Source organism: Cervus elaphus, chromosome 5 (genome assembly GCF_910594005.1).
Source record: "Cervus elaphus chromosome 5, mCerEla1.1, whole genome shotgun sequence".
Taxonomy (NCBI): domain Eukaryota; kingdom Metazoa; phylum Chordata; class Mammalia; order Artiodactyla; family Cervidae; genus Cervus; species Cervus elaphus.
The window spans coordinates 109,053,724-109,074,770 of NC_057819.1; the positions used below are offsets into that span (position 1 = coordinate 109,053,724).

The following is a 21,047-nucleotide window of genomic DNA, read 5'->3' on the forward strand; positions in this document are numbered from 1 at the left end:
ACTTTCTGTCTGCATTGCTCTTGGACATGTTATAAAATTTACCTGTGTCTCAATTTTCTCATCTGTGAAGTGGAGATACGAATAGCCACTTAAGAGTTGTTATAAAGATTAAAGGAAATGATTGTTATAAAGAGCTTAGCACAATTCCTGATAGAGTAAGTGCTAAATAAATGGCTGTTATTCCAGTCACCCTAGTTATGGCTGTAACATCTTAATGTTTGTGACTATAACTTTATATGGTCTCAGTGGGTTGTTTGCTTTTTTCTATTGAGCTTCACTTAACTCAAAAGATACAGAATGATTACCCAGGCATTATATATTAGGTATTGAGTCAAAGCAAGATAGACAAAACATCATGTTTCCTTAGGTCAGTAAGCTTGTTCCAAAACACAATAGAGCAGTAATGGAAAAATAGAAAAATGAGCAAAGTTCCAAAGTGGTACAGAGGAGGAAATGTGGGATTTTATCTGGAAGCTTTAGGAAAGTATGCATAGAGGAGGTGAACGTCATAGGACAAGTAAGTTTCCCTGCAGACAAGAAGAAGGCCTTTCTTACAAAGGGCACAGCATGTGCAAAAAGCACAGAGGTGTGGAGCAGCACTGTGTGTCGGTGGCTAAAGGCATCACTAGATTTGGAGTGGTTGACAGAAAGAAGAGGCAGGAATGGTGTGGGGAACCATTTAAATGTCCTGCTGAGGAGCCCGGGCCGAAGGTGAGGGGGAACCCCTAAAGGTCTTTAAGCAGAGGAGTCCCAAGATTAGGCATGCACTTTAGATCTGTTTCTGGAATCTGTGAGGGGGACTGATCAGAGTGGCAAGGAGACCAATCAGAACGCTGCCATAATAATAACCTTACCCAGAGTCGAGGGGGAGCCAAACCAGGCAAGGGGAGCAGGGATAATCTTCTGTGTGTGTTCTTGTGAATTTTCTCCCTTATATCTGTATCTCCTCTCCTCTGTTTCATTTGAAACTTCCTAAAAGATCCCTCAATCTCCTTTCAGATGTTCCCCTTGCCAGTAAAATGATATATACCATATTTCAAATACAAAGTATAGTTGTCCATTGTTTATTTCAAAGGCCTAGGAGTTCCTCGAGGTTGGGAGTCTTGCCTGGCTGGCCACATCGTCTCCCGCTTCTTTCTTGCTGGCATCTAAAAGGGCTCGGTAAATGGGATGGCCACTGCCGGCTGTTGGCTCAGTTAGGAAAGACTTGCACAGAACCAGTCCTCTCTCCTCTAAGCCTCTTTCTGACCAGTAGTGGTTAAGGACAGCAGTTTCTTCTGTGTGCATAATAACTGTCCTTTAAGGTGAGGAAGCATGCCTTGACCTTTTAAAGACAACGCTAGTGTAGCCAGGCCAGTCTCATAACTTCTGAGTAAAAGTATTGACCTAGTCCCTATCCCTCTGAAAATCTCAGAATTTGCTGATGTGACCATAATTCATATTAAAATCTTTTAATTTACAGCTGCCTTGAAAATAGAATCAGTGAAAATATATGTTTTTTTTTTAATTAAAAAAAAAAAAAAAGAGTGAGATCATTCGTGGTTCCTTCTTTCTTACTCTTGCTGGATAAGGCCAGGAACTTCTCTTACCTTCTTGGCCACTTGTTAATTTGGTTCTTGGATCACCTTGTCCACACCCACCTCCAGCCCTGCCCTGGGGGAAGGTATTGGACAGATCCCAGCAAGCTCAGGCACTGTTCCCCGCCTCTGCAGCTGGGGTTATAAATAACCACCAAAACTAAACAGTCAAATAACTACATTTTGAAAATTGCTCAAAAAAAAAAAAAAAAGATCACTCTGATTCTGATTGAGTAGCAGTTTTCCCACTCCTGCCCTTCATCTCCCCCTTTCTTTCACTTATCTACCTCTCTTCTCTGATCCAAACTCCCTAGGGAAGCCAATCTAAGCACAAAGTCCTCTTACAATGAAGACATCTCTTTCCTTATTTGACAGGGGCAAAGCCCTCCAGAGCTGTAGTTATAGTTACACAATGTTGTTATAGCAGCAGAGGCCTCAGGGCAACATATGTTCCTGGGTGGTAATTGGGCTTGCTTTAACAGACTGTCTCTCCCTGTTTCTCTATGCCCAAATTCATTTATCAAGAAAACCAGGGAATTGCCATTATGGATGGGCCTTCATTTTTTTTTTTTAATTCCAGCAAAACCAAATTCTTTTCTATTCCCAGGATGGAATGTATTCAGTGATCATGGGTTGAGACGTTTTAGACTGAAGTTATTTTCATTTATTCGTTCAACTAATATTTATCGAGCATCTGATAAGTGCTATGCATTGGTAGGAGCTGAGTGTACTCTGTGAATAAACAGACAAGGTCTTTTCCTTCTAGAGCTGTTGATTTAGGACCAGTGTGTAATAGTGGGGGCTGGGGGAGTATGACATACACCAGCACCAACCCTCAGTATAATAACACTAAATAAATGTTTGAAAAAAATAAGACATTCTTAAAAAAAAAAAAGAAAAGAAAAAATAAGACATTCTTAATCTCACTGTTGCTATAGAGCTATTTTTATTGTTTGCATATTGCCTTCCAATTTTTCTCCACATGCATACGTTTTATTATATGTACACATTTTGCATAGATGCACTCATTGTTTACATGAAATTCCATATTTTTTACACATTCTTAGTATCTCCTTGTTTCTCTGTAGTCCTCGTCATTATAATTGTAATTGCTGTATAATGTTGTAATGTGGCATAACATGCTCTGTTTGGGATTATTGAGGTTCTTTTAAGTCAGATAATGCTGCAGTGAGTGTCTGCATTCATCTGTAGCTCTCCTGTTTTTATTTCTACCTCTTATATATTGCTTGATATTTTTTCCCCAAAGATTGTCCAAATTTAAAGTGTCACTATCTTTGTGGGAGGATACCAGTTTTAAGATGTTCCCAGAGCCGAGTGTTACCACTTAATAAAATTTTGCAAGTTTAGTTTAAACAAAAAAGAAAGAAAACTGCACCTCAAATGTGCTTTTCATCTTATTTCTAGTTAGGATGGACTTCAGTCTTCCATGTGTTTATTTTCTAGTCCTGTTTCCTCTTCCATGAAATCCTGTGCATTACTCATTTCTCTACTGAGCTCTTAATGATTTTCTTTTAAGTTTGAAAGATGGAGAGACAGATGCTTTGTCTGAGCCACATTCAGCTGTGGAGTCCATGTTATTGAGAAAGGAGAACATTTGTTTCATAATGATTTCTCTGGTAGTTTCTCCTCACTCTCTCTCTGGCTTCTCTTTTACCTCTAGTGGTAAAGTCTTTGTCAAGTATGCATGCTATTGAGAAAGAGAATGAGATTATGAATAGAATGTGTAGATGACATGGGTGAAAGCAGCGAGGAAACAGGTTATATCTTTCCTCAGCAAGAACTGAGGAGCAACTTTAAAAGCTGTAGTCACTCTTGCCCACTACAGAAACTTTGAAGATGGATTGTAGATACTATTTTCCTGATTACCTAGGAGAAATTGAGTCCTAGAAAGAAAAAAAACTCACAAACCAGTCAACTTCAGGAGGATACAAAATGATCTTGCATTCTGCCATTTGTAAACTGAGGGTCATTTCATTTGTTGGGAGATGTTTTCCCCAGAATAGGGGCTAGGAATGGGTTTCTCTGAGTCACTTACAGATGCTTAGTCAATCTCCTTTGTGACTAATTGTCCCCAAATGTGAATCAACCGTCAGGGTGAGAGATGCAAGCTACAACCAGGAAAATAATTTCTCTATTTAAGGTAAATCAGCACATACACGGTCCAAACTCACAACCTTGGACTTCTTAGTCTTCCTCTAACCAGCTGAGGTTACTGATCCAACCCAATCTCAGGGGTGAAGGATGATTTTCTTACTAGTCTGGAAATTACCTGGAGACGAGTGGGCGTCTGGTTATTTTCATTCCTGCCTAGCCTTGCCGGTAGATGTCACTACACCAGAGCACATTCTCCAAAGATAGGCTTAGAAGGAAAGAGAGGGCTTCAGAAAGGCCTAGTCCAACCATCTTGAACCTATTCTCCCATGGCTTCCATTAATAACTCTGGAAAACTATCAGAAATACATATATACATGGCTCCAGACAGTACTAAAGCCTGAACTCAGAAAGCCAAGACCTCAGGTTCTGGGCAGAGTCAGAGTTCTTATCCAGAGGCCTTCCCCAGATGGGGTGGGGCACACAGCTGCTGTAGGAAGGGTGGCAAGACCATTTCAATGGGGGTGTGCATATGATAGACTTATCAGGGAACAAGAGCCATAGTCTTGGGGCTCTTCCAAATGTCTCTGTGGAGTAGATACCTCAAGCAAAGCACTCCACCCACCCTCCACCCTTGCCCCTCTGTCTACACTGACAGGGGCCATCCCTTGCTTGAGGGTTGCCAGGCTGGGGCTGGTTCATCAGCTTTGGGCCTTCTGAGGGCCAGCCAGACATATAGCCACACCCTACCAGGAAACTGGAAAAGTTCCTAATAGTTCAGACTGTCATTACTGTTCTCCTTCAAGACAAATATAAGTAGTATTAATAATCTGGGGAAAAGAGCTATTCTATAAAGACTTTGGTTCCATAATCTTCTGTAGGATAAAACTGAAATTCTTACCTGGCCTGACTACAGTCTCCAAAGATAGGCCTGGAAGGAAAGAGAGGGCTTCAGAAAGACCTAGTCCAACCATCATGACCTTCCCTGCATTATCTGCCCTCTAGTTAATTCTCCAGTCTGTCCCACACAACCTCATTCTCTGTGTTTTAACCTCATTGACCCTCCCGCCCTGGTTCCTTCCACCTCAGGACCTTTGCACATACTCTTTACGCTGACTGGATATTTCTTCCCTCATTCTCTTCTTCACCTCTTTCTACTAATCCTTCAGATCTAAAGTCAAATGTCATTTCCTCAGGGAACTATTTCCCAAAGCTTCTAGATTAGACCAAAGCCCTCATTTCTACACTGTTATAGTACCCTGCATTTTTCTTCATACCATTTGTCTCAGTTTATAATTATGTATCTATTTGACTGTTTAATCTAGATTCTTTGCCGTCCGTCCTCCCAATGCATACCCTAAAGGTTTCATGAAAGCAGTGTCCATTTTACTTAGCACTGCATTCTCAGCACCTAGCAAGGTACATAGTGCTTAACAGGCACTTAGTAACTATTGAATGTATGAAAAAATGGCAGTAATAATAATAAATGAAGGAAGTTAGAAAACATAACATTACTCTTGTACCCGCATGCATATAGCATTTGTAGATGTGTCTATATAGTGTCTAATTATAGTCACTCAATTCCTAAGACATATCAGAGTCCAAAGAAACTTCTAAATTGGTCAAGAGGAAAGTGGAATTTACCATATGAGGCAAAATCTTAAAGGCTGTGGAAAGATGGAGGCTGAGGCTCTGATCCATCCATGTGAAACTATAAAGGAGATAAACACAGATTTATTTACTAAATCCCAAAAATCAGTGCAAAGGAAAATTTTTTGAAAACTAGATTATGGACTCCCCAGAGAAGAGACTGTGTGTTATTTATCTCTATATCCCCAGGACCTAGCATGATGTCTGGCACATAGTAGGAGTTTAAGAAATATATGTTGAACTATTTTGTTGAAGCTTAAAAGAGGTAGACATGGGTCTGGGGATAAAGTAGAATACAGTTTTTCACTTGGGAAATCTCAGAGGCAGAAAAGTATGAATAGGGTCAAGAAGGGCTCCTTTACATGTATGGACAATAGCTATACAATAGACTGTTTCAGGGACATTAGGGCTATTCAGGGCCCATCCCTTGACCTTTTGAGATCATCCTTATGAAGGGCAATTACTATGCACTCTCACAAAATGCATCGTCTCTCCACCAGCAGGGACCAAACTCTAAGCTATATAAAGCATTGATCTCACCCTGCCTCACACTGTTATCTCCAGTGCCCTCCAGACTCTTGGGCACATGCCCCGTTGGTTCCATGGGCATATTCTACTCTGGTTTTCACCAAAGAAGGGAAAAACCCAGAAGGTGGTGCCCTTCAATCAGAAGTAAAAATGGCTGCATCTCTCAGGGCAACCAGAGCCTGGGGCTGGTATTCCTGAGCCCACAGCAGGGAAGCCATTAGCCCCGGTCCCAAGAATCCCTGCAACCAGCATCCCTGGCATTTAGCTTTCCATCCCTGGCACTTAACCTCAGGCCCCTTAAGTGGGGACATTTCAAACAGTTTTTCTTAGAGCCGTGGAGGGTTCAAAAGAATTCTTGCACATTAAAAAAATAAATCCTCCAAAAACAGCTATTGAGCTGCTCGACCTCACTTATTTCTTCCCTCTCCCAGCAGTGTGGGGCTTAAAGTAAAGGTTGAGGACTTGGTTGTATGTTCATTAGCCTTGTTCCAGCCAGCTCTGCTGGTCTCATCCTACCTACCAGCAGGGTAAGGGCTATGTCTTGTCTCAAAGATGGGCCTGAAGGCATAGGCATCACAAAAATAATTTGACTCTTGTCAGTGGTATGCCGATGTGTCATGGAAACTAGTCCCAGGGGCTTGTCACCTCTGACTTCCCCCCTGCCCTTACAGCAGCCTATAAATCACTGAGTATTAATATTGTCTGGAGGACCCTTCTCTCCCCACCCCTACTCTGGGGCTCCCCAGCAGGCAGAAGGCTGCAAACTAAGCAGGGAGAAAAGAAGAATGGGCAGCAGGCAGGGGTGCCCTTCATTTATCAACCAGACACAGCGGTTGGTGGCCCTTTCCAGCAGTGCTCTGGCAGGCTGGGCAGGCAGTGCAGCCAGTGTTTTCTGTCAAAATGGAGAGCACAGTCCGGCAAGAGTTCCCTTATTTGGCTGCCCTGTCCCAGAAGTAGGGAGTCAAGGCATGAGTCCTTTTCTTTTTTTGGGTTTTGGTGGGTTCAGAATTAAAACACACTTTTGGTCCTGGATAGATTCTTACCTCCTTCCCACCCTCTTCTGCCTAGTCTTCCATGGGGCCTTCTCTTGGAGCTTCTCTTTTGACCACGAAGAGCTTTCTCACTTTACTTGGCACATTACAGAAGTTTCTTAAGAGTCCCAGTTCCAGAGCTCTGGCAGGCTTTCTTAAAGGGCAGCACCACCCTCCTCCTCCTTTGATCGTCTCTGGTTTCTCCTTAATGGAAACCCCCCAGCTTCCCCATCTCTCTCTTTCTCTAAGGTAGGGAAAACTTGGAGAACGGAAGTGCGTTTAGTCCACTGAATGAGAGAGATGCTTTTGTCAAGAAGTTCCGAAAAATGTTCCAACTCCCTCACCGAGAACAGCTGGGACCTGCCAGATTCACCTCCATAATTTCTGAGCACTGCTCCTCTGCAATATAAACAAAGTCAGAGTTCTAGGGAGTTTAGGACCTGGGGAAGTGACAGGGAGGCAGGGAAGTGGGTTATAGCATGGCCAACCTGGACTGTCTTCCTAACTCTGACCTTCAATTTCTGGGTAAGGAGTGGACCTCTGGGTCTGCCTCCCTCTGACTTAGTCCTTTGAGCCCCTCCGTAGTAGTTATATATATAGACTTTGAAAGCAGATGGACCTGTCTTCTCTAGCTGCATAACTTTCAATACATTTCTTAACCTTTCTGAGCCTCAGTTTTCTCATCTGTGAACTGGGGATAGTTATGTCTACTGTATAGGATATAATAACTGTGACTAAGAGTTAAATAATATAATGTGGGCAAATTACTTAGCCTATAGGAAGCCCCCAGTAAGTAGAAGTGGTATTCTTCTATGACTTTTGGCCAGGGCACATGGCCTGTAGCATCCTGAGTATATTGCTTTCTTCCTGGACCCTTGTTGTTAGTGTCTCCTCAGATGGCACAAGCTTCGTGGGCATTCTGAGGAATGCAGACTCACCACTGATTCAGAGATCCCAGGATTTCTAACCTATTTGGGGAAGCAATCAAAATTTGGTATACATAGCCCAAAAAACTGACAGGGTTGAGATCTAGACCCTGGCTTGACATTCTGGGCAAACACCAATAGATCAAAGAATTGGATGGAGCTTCTGGGTGGGACTTCCAGGGAAGGTACCAACTTGTGTGATGCTATCAGACTGTCATGGAAGAAGCAAGACCAAGCAGAATACACACTACTTTGTAGATTATCAGGCCTTTGCCCAAGTTGAATGGAAGCAGGGGTTACAGAGGCCACTGGTGGGATGTACTGGAACATTCCAGGCCCTTCTGCTGCACAACACCACCCCTTGAGCTTAGAGCCATCAGGGTCTTCCAGGAAGAATTGGGTACAAGGACCTTCCCCTCCACCATGCACAGCAAGAAATCATCTGCTCTGAAAGAAGCATTATTCTAAGTGCTACCAAGTTACTAAGTGTGGGGAGTGTAAGTACAGCCTTTTGGGACTTTTTCACTAGATAGAGAGACCTGGCTGCTAAGGCCATTTTATTGAGTGAGGAACATCTTGTGGAAAAGATCTGCTGTGTATAGGATACCCACAGGAAAAGCCAGGAACAGGCACCTAATCAATCAGGGCTGAAGAGTTGGATGAGATATAACTTCATTTTTCAGTAAGAAACAGATTTACAATGAAGCTAATGAAACTCAAGGGTCAGAGCCCCTCACTTGCACAGAACCCTTCCAAGTCCTTATCCCTAATTCTATAATTATTTTACTATTTAACTTGCGGAAACCTCAAGTGGTATAAGCCTTAGACGTCACAGAACCTTGAAGCCTTCCCTGCTTTTAGTCTGCAGAACTTTTAATCTCAACCTTCAAAAAAAAAAAAAAAATCTCAACCTTCAGGAGTGATCATAAACAGTTGGAAAAACAAATACTTAAATAATCAACTTTGCCGCAACATTGCCAGATGCAGTGCCATGCCCTAGTAACTGACAAGAAATAACAGAGCAAATGTGTTCCTTTGCTTGGAACTGGGGAGAAAGGGGACTTCCTTGGTGGTTCAGTGGATAAGAATCCGCTTGCCTGTGTAAGGGATATGGGTTCGATCCCTGGTCGAGCAAGATTCCACATGCCTCGGGGCAACTAAGCCCATGAGCCACAACTACTGAGCCTGGACTCTAGGGCCCTCTAGCCACAACTACCAAGCCCACATGCCACTACTACTGAAGCTTGAGAAACCTGTATACAGGTCAGGAAGCAACAGTTAGAACTGGACATGGAACAACAGACTGGTTCCAAATAGGGCAAGGAGTATATCAAGGCTGTATACATTGTCACCCTGCTTATTTAACTTATATGCAGAGTACATCATGAGAAATGCTGGGCTGGAGGAAGCACAAGCTGGAATCAAGATTGCAGGGAGAAATATCAATAAGCTCAGATATGTAGATGACACCACCCTTATGGCAGAAAGTGAAGAAGAACTAAAGAGCCTCTTGATGAAGGTGAAAGAAGAGAGTGAAAAAGTTGGCTTAAAGCTCAACATTCAGAAAACTAAGATCATGGCATACGGTCCCATCACTTCATGGCAAATAGATGGGGAAACAGTGGAAACAGTGGCTGACTTTATTTTTCTGGGCTCCAAAATCACTGCAGATGGTGATTGCAGCCATGAAATTAAAAGACGCTTACTCCTTGGAAGGAAAGGTATGACCAACCTAGACAGCATATTAAAAAGCAGAGACATTACTTTGCCAACAAAGGTCTGTCTGGTCAAGGCTATGGTTTTTCCAGTAGTCATGTATGGATGTGAGAGTTGGACTATAAAGAAAGCTGAGCACCGAAGAATTGATGCTTTTGAACCATGGTGTTGGAGAAGACTCTTGAGAGTCCCTTGGACTGCAAGGAGATCCAACCAGTCCATCCTAAAGGAGATCAGTCCTGGGTGTTCATTGGAAGGACTGATGCTGAAGCTGAAACTCCAATCCTTTGGCCACCTGATGCGGAGAGCTGACTCATTTGAAAAGACCCTGATGCTGGGAAAGATTGAAGGCAGGAGGAGAGGGGACGACAGAGGATGAGATGGTTGGATGGCATCACTGACACAATGGACATGGGTTTGGGTGGACTCCGGGAGTTGGTGATGGGACAGGGAGGCCTGGCGTGCTGCGGTTCATGGGGTCGAAGAGTCAGACATGACTGAGCTACTGAACTGAACTGAACTGAACTGAAGCCTGCAGGCCTACAGCCTGTGCTCCACAATGAAAAGCCACCACAGTGAGATGCATGCTCCACAATGAAAAGGAGCCCCAGCTCGCCGCTACCGAGAGCAACTAAATCTTGTTCGAAGCAACAAAGATCCAGCACAACCAAAAGTAAATAAGTTAATTAATTTAAAAAAATAATTGGCAAGAAATGACAAACATATAAAATGACAGAAGAGGAATTATGAAGCCACTCATAAGCTAGTACAAAATAATGGGCCAAACACCTAAGTCCTGGAGGCATCATTACTGTCTCACAGGATAAGCTGAGGAATGCTTGCAGGAAGTGAGGTCTGATTGGAAGTTGAAGTTGATGATGAAGATGGTGGACAGGGAACCTTGGTGTGCCGCAGTCCGTGAGGTCGCAAAGAGTCGGACACGACTGAGTGACTGAACTGAACTGAGGGGGAATATCATCTCCAAAGCACAAAAGATAAAACTGTGGACACATCTGTGGTGATATTTTGCAGTTATCTATTACAAAAGCCCTTTAGATAATATTCGTGGCTCTGAAAATAATTTCTGAGCCTATGTCCTAGGTCTGAAGGAAATCAACCTACAGACCAACTTTCACATCACTTGTCTCTTATGTTACATTTATAGTATCTTTGAATTGGATTTTATGGTATTTGATTCTTCATTTGGTGTATGGTGTGAGGGTAAGGGAGAGGATTAGATGTGAAATTAGATGAAGAATGTTTAGAGTATTGTAGCTTATTTGCCCAGGGGTCATTGTATTTTTGAGGCTGACCTGGATAAGGTAAATGGGAACAATGGTGGGGAAGAGAGAAGTCTAAAGTGGTGCGAAATGAATAGGCCTTTTGGTTTATACACAGTCTTCTAGGGATATACGCAATCAGCATTTCCTCTCCAGAGACTGATCTCTAAGGGACCTGGGAGAGTCCCAGGTGGGAGATGCAAACTGTTCCCACCAAGGTGCTGCTCTAGAAAGAAGATGGTCCCTCAAGGTACCCATAATCACATGACACTGCAGAACTAAAGTTTATTTTAATTTGCTTTTTGTGAAGCAATATCTGCGTGCTGGTCATAGTGCTAGGTGTAGTCATTAGACTGAGGACCAAGACATGCCTGTTCTCCTCGAGAAACTTACATATTTTAGTGAGGAGGACAATTATGAAGGATGCTAACCTGGGTATTTCATAAGTCAAAGAACCAAATCTTCTGTCTCTCACAGTGACCTTTTATGGATATCATAGGGGTAGGTATATCATTTTCATGAAATGTTCCCTGGAAAGATTAGCAGGGTCTGACACACATCAGAGATCTTTCATCCATAAACGCATCTAAATCCTCCTTTAAAAGCAGCTTGATTGAGCTGCATAAATTATATACCATAAAATTCACTTATTATACATGTATAATTCTATGATTTTTTTAAAGTTTATAGAATTGTGCAACCATCAGCATATTCCAGTTTTAGATCATTTCCATCACCCCAAAAAGTTCCACTGTGCCTGTTTGCAGATAATCCCTGCTTCCACTCTCAGCTGGAGGCAACCTCTGATCTGCTTTCTCTATAAATTTGCCTTTTCTAGATAGTTCACATAAATGGAATCATATAATATGTGGTCTTTTGTATCTGGCTCCTTTTACTTAGCATATTGTTTTTAAGGTCCATTCACATTGTAGCATATATCAGTAGTTTATTCCCTTTTATTGCCAAATAGTATTCTCTATAAATTCTTTTGGAAGTTATTTATGTTTTGAGGCAACACTGACCAGGATGCAGGAGCCCTGGTCTTCTGTCCTGCCTCTTATTTGCCAACTGACCTCTACCAAGTCCTTCCCTTGTCTTGACACCCACTTCTTCATTTGTAAAATGAAGGGACTAGACTGATCATACACAGTCTTTAATGGCTCTTTGTATTTTTCATGGAGTGCCACTAAGTCCTGTATACCCAAATTTTGATGTCTCTGATCCCACATTTACTCTTTACCTATGCATCAGGAAGATCCCCTGGAGAAGGGAATGGCTACCCAATCCAGTATTCTCTGCCTGGAGACTTCCATGGACAGAGGACCCTGGACTGTCCATGGGGGTCACAAAGAGTTGGACAAGACTGAGCGACTAACACTTTGACTTTTTTTTTTTTAAACATCTAAGAAATCCTTTATTGTTAAGGATGAGGAAACTTCAGTTTTAAAAGGCTGCAGTTTAGCAAGAAAAGTTGATTCCCACTGAGAGGAAAAGAAGAGTTAAGGAGTGAACATCACCCAGTCTGAGAGATGGAGAATGAACAAGTGAGATAACTAAGCAGAAGACAGAAAGTGGTGGGCTGCAGCAAGGGACAAAGTGTGTCAGACAGAGTACCGAAGGTCAAAATCCAGGCCACGGTTATCTTGGGAGTAATAGGGCAGGGATACAGGGAAAGGGAGGCCCCCAGAGTGGGAGAGATGTTGAGGGCTAGCCCCCCTCCCTACTCTGTTCCCATAACCTCATTCATTCCCTCAACACTCCTTCTCAATCCCTCTAAGGCTGCTCTGCTCCTTTAGTTCTGACCCCATTTCCTCAGGATCTCGTTCCCTGAGGAACTAGGCCTGACATTTCAGACAGAGGCTGAGGGAAGGAGGTAGGTCAGAAAAAGACACTGTGTGTCTGCGTCATTTCATTTTTTGCCTTTATTATTTTGGAACGCAGGGGCCAAAGACGTAAGTACTTAAACATTTACCAGGAAGTTCAGAGATAGTCCCAGGTACCAAGGAATATCAAGATTTCTCTCATCTCTGCTGAAAAATTGCTCCTGAGTATCAGATTCTGGAGAATAAAAATAATGATTTGGAATTTCCATTCTTGTTGGTTATTGTGGCATAAATGTACAGAGTGAAGGATCAAGGTGCCCCAGAAGTAGGGCCAGACAGCACCTTCAGAACTGGAAAGCTTCCCTTGACCATGACAACCCTAGCCTTCTCTTAATTCAGTAGCCAGTGGATCCTAGAGATCCTCTGATCTTCTAGAAATCTCCAAAGCCTTTCATCCTTGGTAGCCCTTCAGACATCTGCAGTTTTTAAGACCCCAGGCCTTATAGGGACCGCTTGGGGAAGGGCTATACCTCTGACCCCACACTTGTAGGAAAAATAATTCAAGTTCTCATTTATTTGTGACAGCTGTGGACATCCCAAGAGCAGGCTAGGATCAAGGGGCTGAGCATTTGCTGTTGGAACCTTCTGAGGCAAATAATTCTCCCATAGATGAAAAACAATTTCTTGATATACTTGGTGTATATAATCCTCTTTTGATGTTTTTGAGTGCTTGTCTCCAACCACCCTGAAAGCAGCACCCAGAACATGTCTCAATCAGAACAGCCTCTAGACCACTTCTGCTTGCAGGCTTCACGGCCTGCTGGGCTATGAACTCCAGAATAGGAAGTATGTTTCTGAATATTATTGTCATTCCATAGTGCCTAGCTCTGTGTCTGGCACATAGTGGTCATTTCAATAAATTTGTGACAAGCAAATTAATTGGTGACAATCATGTTGATAAAGATGACAGAGGGACAATGACAAAGGTTTTCTTGAAGCTAGAAGATGCTTTTAAGGCAATACATCTCCCCTTAGCAGCACGCAGTCTCCCCAAACCCTGGCTTCTTCTTCTTTTGAAAAAAAAAAAGTTTTTTGTTTTTTTTTTAATTTGGCTATGTCGGGTCTTAGTTGCGGCATGCAGGTTCTTTAGTTGTGGCATATGGGATTGAGTTCCTTGACCAGGGATTGAACCCAGGCCCCCTGCATTGGGAGCATGGAGTCTTAGCCACTGGACCACCAGGGAAGTCCTAAGCCCTGGCTTCTTTAATTAGAGGAAACAGACAGAAGTTGATCTTCAGATGTGGTCTTTATCCTCCCATCATGCCCATGCCAGGAGAAGCAACCAGTGATAGAGAAGGGAATGAGAAACAGCTGCTTGGGCATGATACCTGGGGTAAGGAGAAGACAGGGATCTCCTCTGCATGCCTGCCTTTGCACTCCTCCAGCTGGGCCATCTTAGTGTCTTTAGCCAGCTTATCAAGAAGGAACATGACTCTCTGGATTCAGAAGATCCAGTCCTTCAGCTGTGCCACCTCCACCAATTCTTCTTCCACTGTCTAGGCCCTCTATTCTTTGTACTTTGGTTTAAAAATGAAATTTAAACTCCATATCCTTGAGACTACCCTCTTCTCTCCAAGGGAAAAGTGCCACTGCCCAATAATATGCCATTTTCTCTTTAGAACAACTCTATAAGGTTGATAAAGCACAGTTGATTCTGGCACAGAGAAAGGAAGTCATTTGTCCAAAGTATTTCAAGATTCCTCACTCTGGGCTTTTACCTGTAACACCTACCATACGGCCCAACCAGTAAAAATCACACATCATCTTCTAAGACTGCCTTAGAATTTACATGTTGTGTCCTAAAATGGACAAAGTTGTCAGGTAAGAATAGATTTTAAGAGACCAACTGGCCCACACTTTGGCTATCAGGCAAGTCAACTGTCTAGAAGTTGAGTGTGTATTGAGAAAATACTTGAATCTGAAGTCAAAAGAGCTAGGACGTTCGTCCCGGGTCTGCCATTAACTAAGTGGACAATCTTGGGCAAGTCATCTAAGCCTCTGGGACTTAGCCTTCTGTAAAATAGCAACAATAATATTTTCATTTTCTACCTATTGTATATATAATAGTCTACCTATTACACACTTGTGAAAATTAAATGAGATGGTGCATGTGAAAGCTATGAAGTACAAGACAAGTGTTAATTTTAACATCTCAGCCAAACTGTGTCTTTGGAGACTCTTTATGTAAAATGTAAATAGTAATCCTTCTTTGTTTATAAGAAAGTTTTATAATGACAGAGATTAGGAGTTCATCTCTGGAGTCAGGCTGCCTGAGTAACCTTGGGCAGTAAGCAATCTTGCTTCTTTCTGAAGCCTCCATGAAGAGGAGATAATACCCATCTCAAGGTATGCTCATGAGAATTAAATGAGGCAATGTATGCACGGTGCTTAAGATATGCCTGTCATGGAGAAACAAACTCAGTGAATGTTAGCTGCTACTATTACTGATTTTATTAATGAAGTGTGCCACAATGAGGCAGTGTGGTCTATTAAGATCTGATAGAGATCTGAGTCAAGAATCAAAAAGATTCACCTTTTTGGACCTCAGTTTCTCTACCTGCACCATAATAAAAATCCATGCTTTCCTTTTTCCAGATTTTCATGGGGATTAAAAAAAAAATGTGAAGACTTTGAACTAACTGGAATGTTATAAATTGTAAGGTTTTTATTTTTTTTATTTTTTATTTTTTTATTTTTTTCCAGTGGGTTTGTCATACATTGATATGAATCAGCCATGGATTTACATGTATTCCCAATCCCGATCCCCCCTCCCACCTCCCTCTCCACCCGATTCCTCTGGGTCTTCCCAGTGCACCAGGCCGGAGCACTTGTCTCATGCATCCCACCTGGGCTGGTGATCTGTTTCATCATAGATAGTATACATGCTGTTCTTTTGAAATATCCCACCCTCACCTTGTAAGGTTTTTTTTTAAATTGAGTTATTTATTAAGACTAAATTTTTATCAGGTCATCAATTTTTGTTCATTCCTATCTGCCTTTGGTAAAGTTGGCCACTTCATAGAAAAGGAGTACAACATCTCCCTGTCAGTAAAAAAGATTTCAAATATCATCTTAAAGTACATTCTACAAATCTGCAAGAATATACTCTTTGCAAAGAAAAATTTTCTTTAGGGTGTTCCATATCCTCAATTTGTTTTCTGTACGTATGCTGATTTTAATATTCATCCAACTCTTGAATTTCCACTTTGGGTATTATCTGCTCTCAATATTTAATCCCAAAAATGACGTCTCATTGCCTTGCAGCATGCTTCCAGATTACCTCCTTTTTTCTGATTATTAATAGTTAGTATGACTTCAGGGAATACTTTCATTTTAACATTAAACTGGGAAAAAACAGAAATAGAAAGATAAATCTGTAGCAAGATCAAAATTAGATATCATGGCTAAATATAAATCTGGAGGGAATTATCTAATTATTTGGATGGTCCCTTATCACAGACAATCTAGGATTGATTGCCTTTCACTTTTTCCACATAAGAGAACAAAATGGTTAATGAATACCAAGAGTAATAATTTTTTCTTTTGAAGAGAATAATTTTAAGCAGTAACTTAAATGCTTTTTCCCTCAAACGTCTCATGTATATATTATAGCATGTGATTTTCACAACAGCATGCATTCTCTTTGTGGCCCATTCAGGTTCATTTTGACTTGTAGGTCAGAGAGCATTGAGCTGGGAAGACCAGGATTTGGTTATGGAGTCACTGTGTAGATTTCCTCAACTTTCTCAGTTACTTTGTTCCTTCCACTCTGCTGAACAGATTTGGAATGGACAACTCTGCTCCTTTTCAGGCTCGGTTTAATTTACAAGCCAGCAGCTGCGTTTTTAGGTTGGACCAACACCAAGTAAGGACTTAGATATGTGAAGAAAGACAAATGTGGTGCCACACGAGGCACAATAGCTATTAAGTTCACGGATATAATGCAAATCGCATGCAAATATTATGCAAACTTTTCATTAATTTGTAGAAACTTACTTTGGAGCTTGCAAGCAACATTGAGATCCTATGAGGATTTAAAACTAATGCTTTTAGGTTAAACAAAAAGTAATGCTTTTTGAAGTTATTGCTTTCTTCATACTTACCGGGACTCAAAATTGCTGAAAGTTTGACACTCCTCCCAGCTACCCATAATGATTTCACTACTGCTTTATTCCATCTTACACCCGGCCTCGGCCCCGGCCCCGCCCCCACTTTGCCTGACGTCACGTGACATAGTATTTGCATACTACCTGGGACTGGGTGTGACGCTCCCCTTTTCTGCATCTTGTCATTGGCGGTACCGGAGAACCAGCCTCCTTCCGGGCGGGCCAATCAGCGAACTCTCGGACGTGGGGCAGCAGGCGGTGGTGGGATGAAGGTGGGGTCTTGGGGTTGGATCGCTAGGCATATTAACCAATCATCCTCTGGTAGGGAAAGATCAAGCCACGGATTGGTTGGGAGGAGGGGTCTGGGGATCCGTAGGCCAATGAGGACTCTGGGCTGAAGGGCCGGTCTCCGCCCCGTAGGGCAGATAAGCAGCTGCAGCGGGGGTTGGGGGGCTGTGTGGGGCTCGCTGTGGGTCCGAGGCAGGCGGGCAGTCCGGCGGGCGGGCGATGGCGGGGGCCGCAGCGGGCGGCAGAGGCGGAGGTGCCTGGGGGCCGGGTCGCGGAGGGGCCGGGGGGCTCCGGCGGGGCTGCTCTCCTCCAGTCCCTGCCGGCTCCCCCCGGGCTGGTCTGCAGCCGCTCAGGGCCACCGTCCCCTTCCAGCTGCAGCAGCCGCACCAGCGCCGGGACGGGGGTGGCCGCGCAGGTGAGCCGGGCCTGGAGTGTGTGCCGCTGAAGGAGCCGTTGGGGGGGAGGGCTCGCGTGACGGTGGGAGGGGTAGGGAGAAAAGTGTAAGGGGGAAGTGGAATAGGGGCGAAGGAAGAGAAAGGGGGTCGCGCAGAGTCTGCGAGGACGGAAGGAGCGAGAGCGAGGAGCGGTGAACGCGGAGTGCACCGCCGGGACTTAGTGCAGGGGAGTCAGGCCGGGAGGTGAGGGGAAGGTCCTGGCAGATGGAGGCTGGCTTTGGGGGCGTAACCGAAATGTGGGCAGAGATGTGGTGTGGGGGTGAATGGAAGATGCACGGGTGGCAGCGAGGTGTGAGGCGCGTGATGGGGGCGCCCTATGCAGGGATTGCACTGGAGCGGGGAGCCGGTGGGCGTTGAATGTCTACACGCTGAGGGGGAGGGGCATGGAGGAGAGCCCCGTGGAGCCATGTGTTAGTTCTCCAACTTGAGTTTGGCCCCAGCATCCCGTTCTGCAGCTCTGGAGTTCCTTTTCCCACCACTTCTTGTGCGCTTCGCTTTATGGCACCTCCTGGAGCTAGTTTCTTCTAAGCCCTTGGAATAAGTTTAACGGCTTCTACCACCATACAAACGCTCCGCTCCTACTCCCTACATTCCTGTTGGTATGGCCCAAAAGTTGTATGTTTCCATATCACAGACCTGCTTAATATGGTTGTCTCATTTCAACCAGCGCGCGCGCGCGCGTGTGTGTGTGTGTGTGTGTGTGTGTGTAGGTGTAGGATCTGGGTAGTTTGCCCCCTGCCTTTCCGTTCTCCCCCCACCAGTGCTGTTTTGTCCTGAGCTTGTCGGTCAACGTGGCAGTGGGGTGAGGGCTACAGTCAAGTACAGTGTGGCAAATACTCCCACTTTCTCAACAGCACCAAAAAGGTGTCTCAATAGCAGCTAACGTGGTGGATGTGGTTGGCAAAGAGCAAGCTTAACCTTGCTTTCACACTCAAAGTGTAATGGATCCCTTGCAAATGCAGGCAGTTAGGAATGGGAGAAGGAACCTACTTGCATGAGGAGGTTGGCAATAAGTTGAAAGTGAGGCTTACATTTGATTCACAGCAGATGTGAAAAGATCACTGCACACTTCCAAAGCCTCAGGGTCTACCAAATGTACAAGTCATAGTCCCTGCCATCTGATGGTTAATGACATTCTCTAAACCAGAGTTTCTCAGGCTTTTTGTGATTACTAAGCTTAGTTCCAGCCCCTCCTGAAAGTGTAGTTGCTACAGTGCCTTCCTAGGTAGGAATGGGATTAAGAGGGTCTCTGAAGTAGAAAGTCTTCGTTCGTCTGGACTTCATTGTAAATGTTAAGCATTGTGTCTTGGAACACAGAAACTTGGTCAAATCTGGTAGCAAGATGGTAACCAACTAGTAAAAGTATGCCTAGAATCTGACGATGTAGAGCAAGGCAATGCCCAGACAAACTCAGGCCTATCGTGAGCTGCTCTAAAGCAAACCACGAGAGTACAAACCTGTTGGATTTGTTTGTGCCTCCTTAGAGTCAGGGAAGTTAGTAGAACAGCAAGCACCAGAACCTAGTCATTTTTAGTGGACATCAGCAGAAAGCCTGCCTGTGTACTAGTTGGAAATCTATTAGCAGTCATATTTTAAGAGCAGTTATGTTGTATAGAACTAATATTAAAAGGACAAACACTGGTGGATACTATGGAAAGAAGAGTGTAGCTTTGGATGACTGAGTTCTTTACATGGCCAGTTCCTTTTTTAGGGCCACGTACCCTAAGATACTGGTAAAAAACATAGGAGGCTAGAGCTCTGCATGATTTGTTGGATGATTTAAGACAGATTGAGTGATTTCTTGCTTATAGATTGGGCTGAAGGATTGTTTCTTCTCCATCTATTAGTATCCTAGAGGCACTAATAAGGCACTTACCTGGTCTGTAGTGGGATTATCTGTAGGTTTGCAGTGAAGCAGGAGAGAAGCAAGACAGGAGGAAAGAGCAGCCTGAGCCTGTGGACTTATTTGTGACCAAACATTAAAGGAATGTCCCTGGCCTTTGGTTTGGGAGTGCATCAGGTCTTCTGCATGTTAACTTTTACCTTTATGTGTGTTCAGATTTTTTCCATTCCTCGGCCTTGAGAAGTGGCAGAAGTGGTTTCCTCTGGGCCCGAAGGGTGTATGTGATAAAAGGAAATGCTTTGTGGTCATAAACCCTTAAGAGAATGGCTTTGGGTGCCAGAGTTACCTGGGTATCCAGGTTCTATATTTTACTAGCTGTGTGGCTTAGAAGAAGTTAAGTAACTTCGGTGCCTTAATCTCCTCATCTGTAGAGTATGAATAATAATATCTACATCATAAGAATCAAATGAGTCAATAGCTGTAAAGTGCTTAGAACAGTGCCTGGCAAGTAGAAGGTACTCTGCAGTGTCTGCTGCTGCTTATATTGTTGTTATTTTCTCCACCCAGCCAAGGTGAGAGCCTGTTGGCCAGTGCACATTGCCTTTTCAGGCTTCAAAGAGCAAACTCATATTGGTCTGAAACCAGTACTGCGGCTTTCAGAATTTCAGGGCCTCCCCTTGCATTTTTATTCACTCATCTTTTAAAATGGGGTTTCTAAACAGGGCTCTGAAACCCAACTGTTTAAAAAAACGTGAGCTGGAGCTGAGTCTCAGAAACAATTGTGTCGTCACCGTTTCTGTTTCCCATCTCAAAGTGATGTAGTGCTCAGGGCTGTGCAGTTATCTCTCCACCACACACCCTGTTGTGTTCTTGACAAGATATATTAGATGTTGTTTATTTATTTATTTTTGGCTGTGCTGGATCTTCAGTCCTGTCTGTGCTTTTCTGTAGTTGCAGCAAATGGCTCTTCTCTAGTTGTAGTGTTACTTCTCTTGTTGCAGGAGTATGGGCTCTAGGGTGCGCAGGCTTCAGTAGTCGCGGGTTGTGGCCTCAGAAGTTGCAGCTCCCGGGCTCTAGAGCACAGGCTCAGTAGTTGCGATGCACTGGTTTAGTTGCTCCGGTGGCATGTGGGATCGTCCCAGATCAGGGATCCAACCCTGATCGGAGGATCTCCCGGTAAGAGGATTCTTTACCACTGAGCCACTGGGCAAGTCCTAGATGTTATTTTTTTAAAAAGGAGGGGTTAAAGATTTACCCTCTGTGGCCATTCTTCCTTAAGGGATGTCTTCATAAAGTGAGGAAGCCTGGGCTTTTATGAGCCTGGGCGAGGGGTGTGGAAGGCAGAAGAATGGAGAGAAAAATGAAGATCAACTCTTAAGAAGCTAAGAGCTCCTAGTAGGTAACAGAAACCCAGGAGAAATTTCTTACTACAGTTTCTTCTTTGTAGGTAACAGGAACCCAGGAGAAATTTCTTACTGCAGTTTCTCCTTTAATTAAATTCTTATTTGTGTCTTATGTCAGTTGGAGTCTGCTGACTTTTAAGTTCTTCTTGGACAGACTGATGGTGAACAAAATCGGGCTAGGAGGTGAACTGTTCTGGCCTCCAGTCTTACCTGTTCTGTTTAGTGTCTCTGTCTCCATGTCCTGAAAAT

General features: G+C 43.6%; 1 protein-coding gene and 1 long non-coding RNA gene across 4 annotated transcripts in view; one reads left to right on the forward strand and one right to left on the reverse strand.

Moving 5' to 3' along the window:
* Positions 1–2,524: 2,524 nt before the first annotated feature.
* LOC122694882 lies at positions 2,525–16,904 on the reverse strand. Of its 2 annotated transcripts, none has more exons than XR_006341264.1 (5): positions 16,807–16,904; positions 5,334–5,400; positions 4,591–4,620; positions 3,868–3,957; positions 2,525–3,481 (listed from the first exon to the last, which is right to left on the reverse strand). It is a non-coding gene; the product is annotated as an uncharacterized LOC122694882 (long non-coding RNA). The 2 variants fall into 2 exon arrangements; XR_006341265.1 differs by lacking the exon at positions 16,807–16,904 and adding an exon at positions 6,911–6,960.
* A 339-nt stretch (positions 16,905–17,243) lies between these two features.
* FAM117A (family with sequence similarity 117 member A) overlaps positions 17,244–21,047 on the forward strand; it is a 42,658-nt gene continuing 38,854 nt past the window's right edge. Inside the window, exon 1 of one of the 2 annotated variants that reach the window (XM_043904236.1) lies at positions 17,244–17,512. In XM_043904236.1, coding sequence (XP_043760171.1) covers positions 17,317–17,512 — 196 coding nt within the window. In that variant the 5' untranslated portion in view covers positions 17,244–17,316. The remainder of the gene's footprint in view (positions 17,513–21,047) is intronic. The other variant, XM_043904237.1, reaches the window with a different exon arrangement.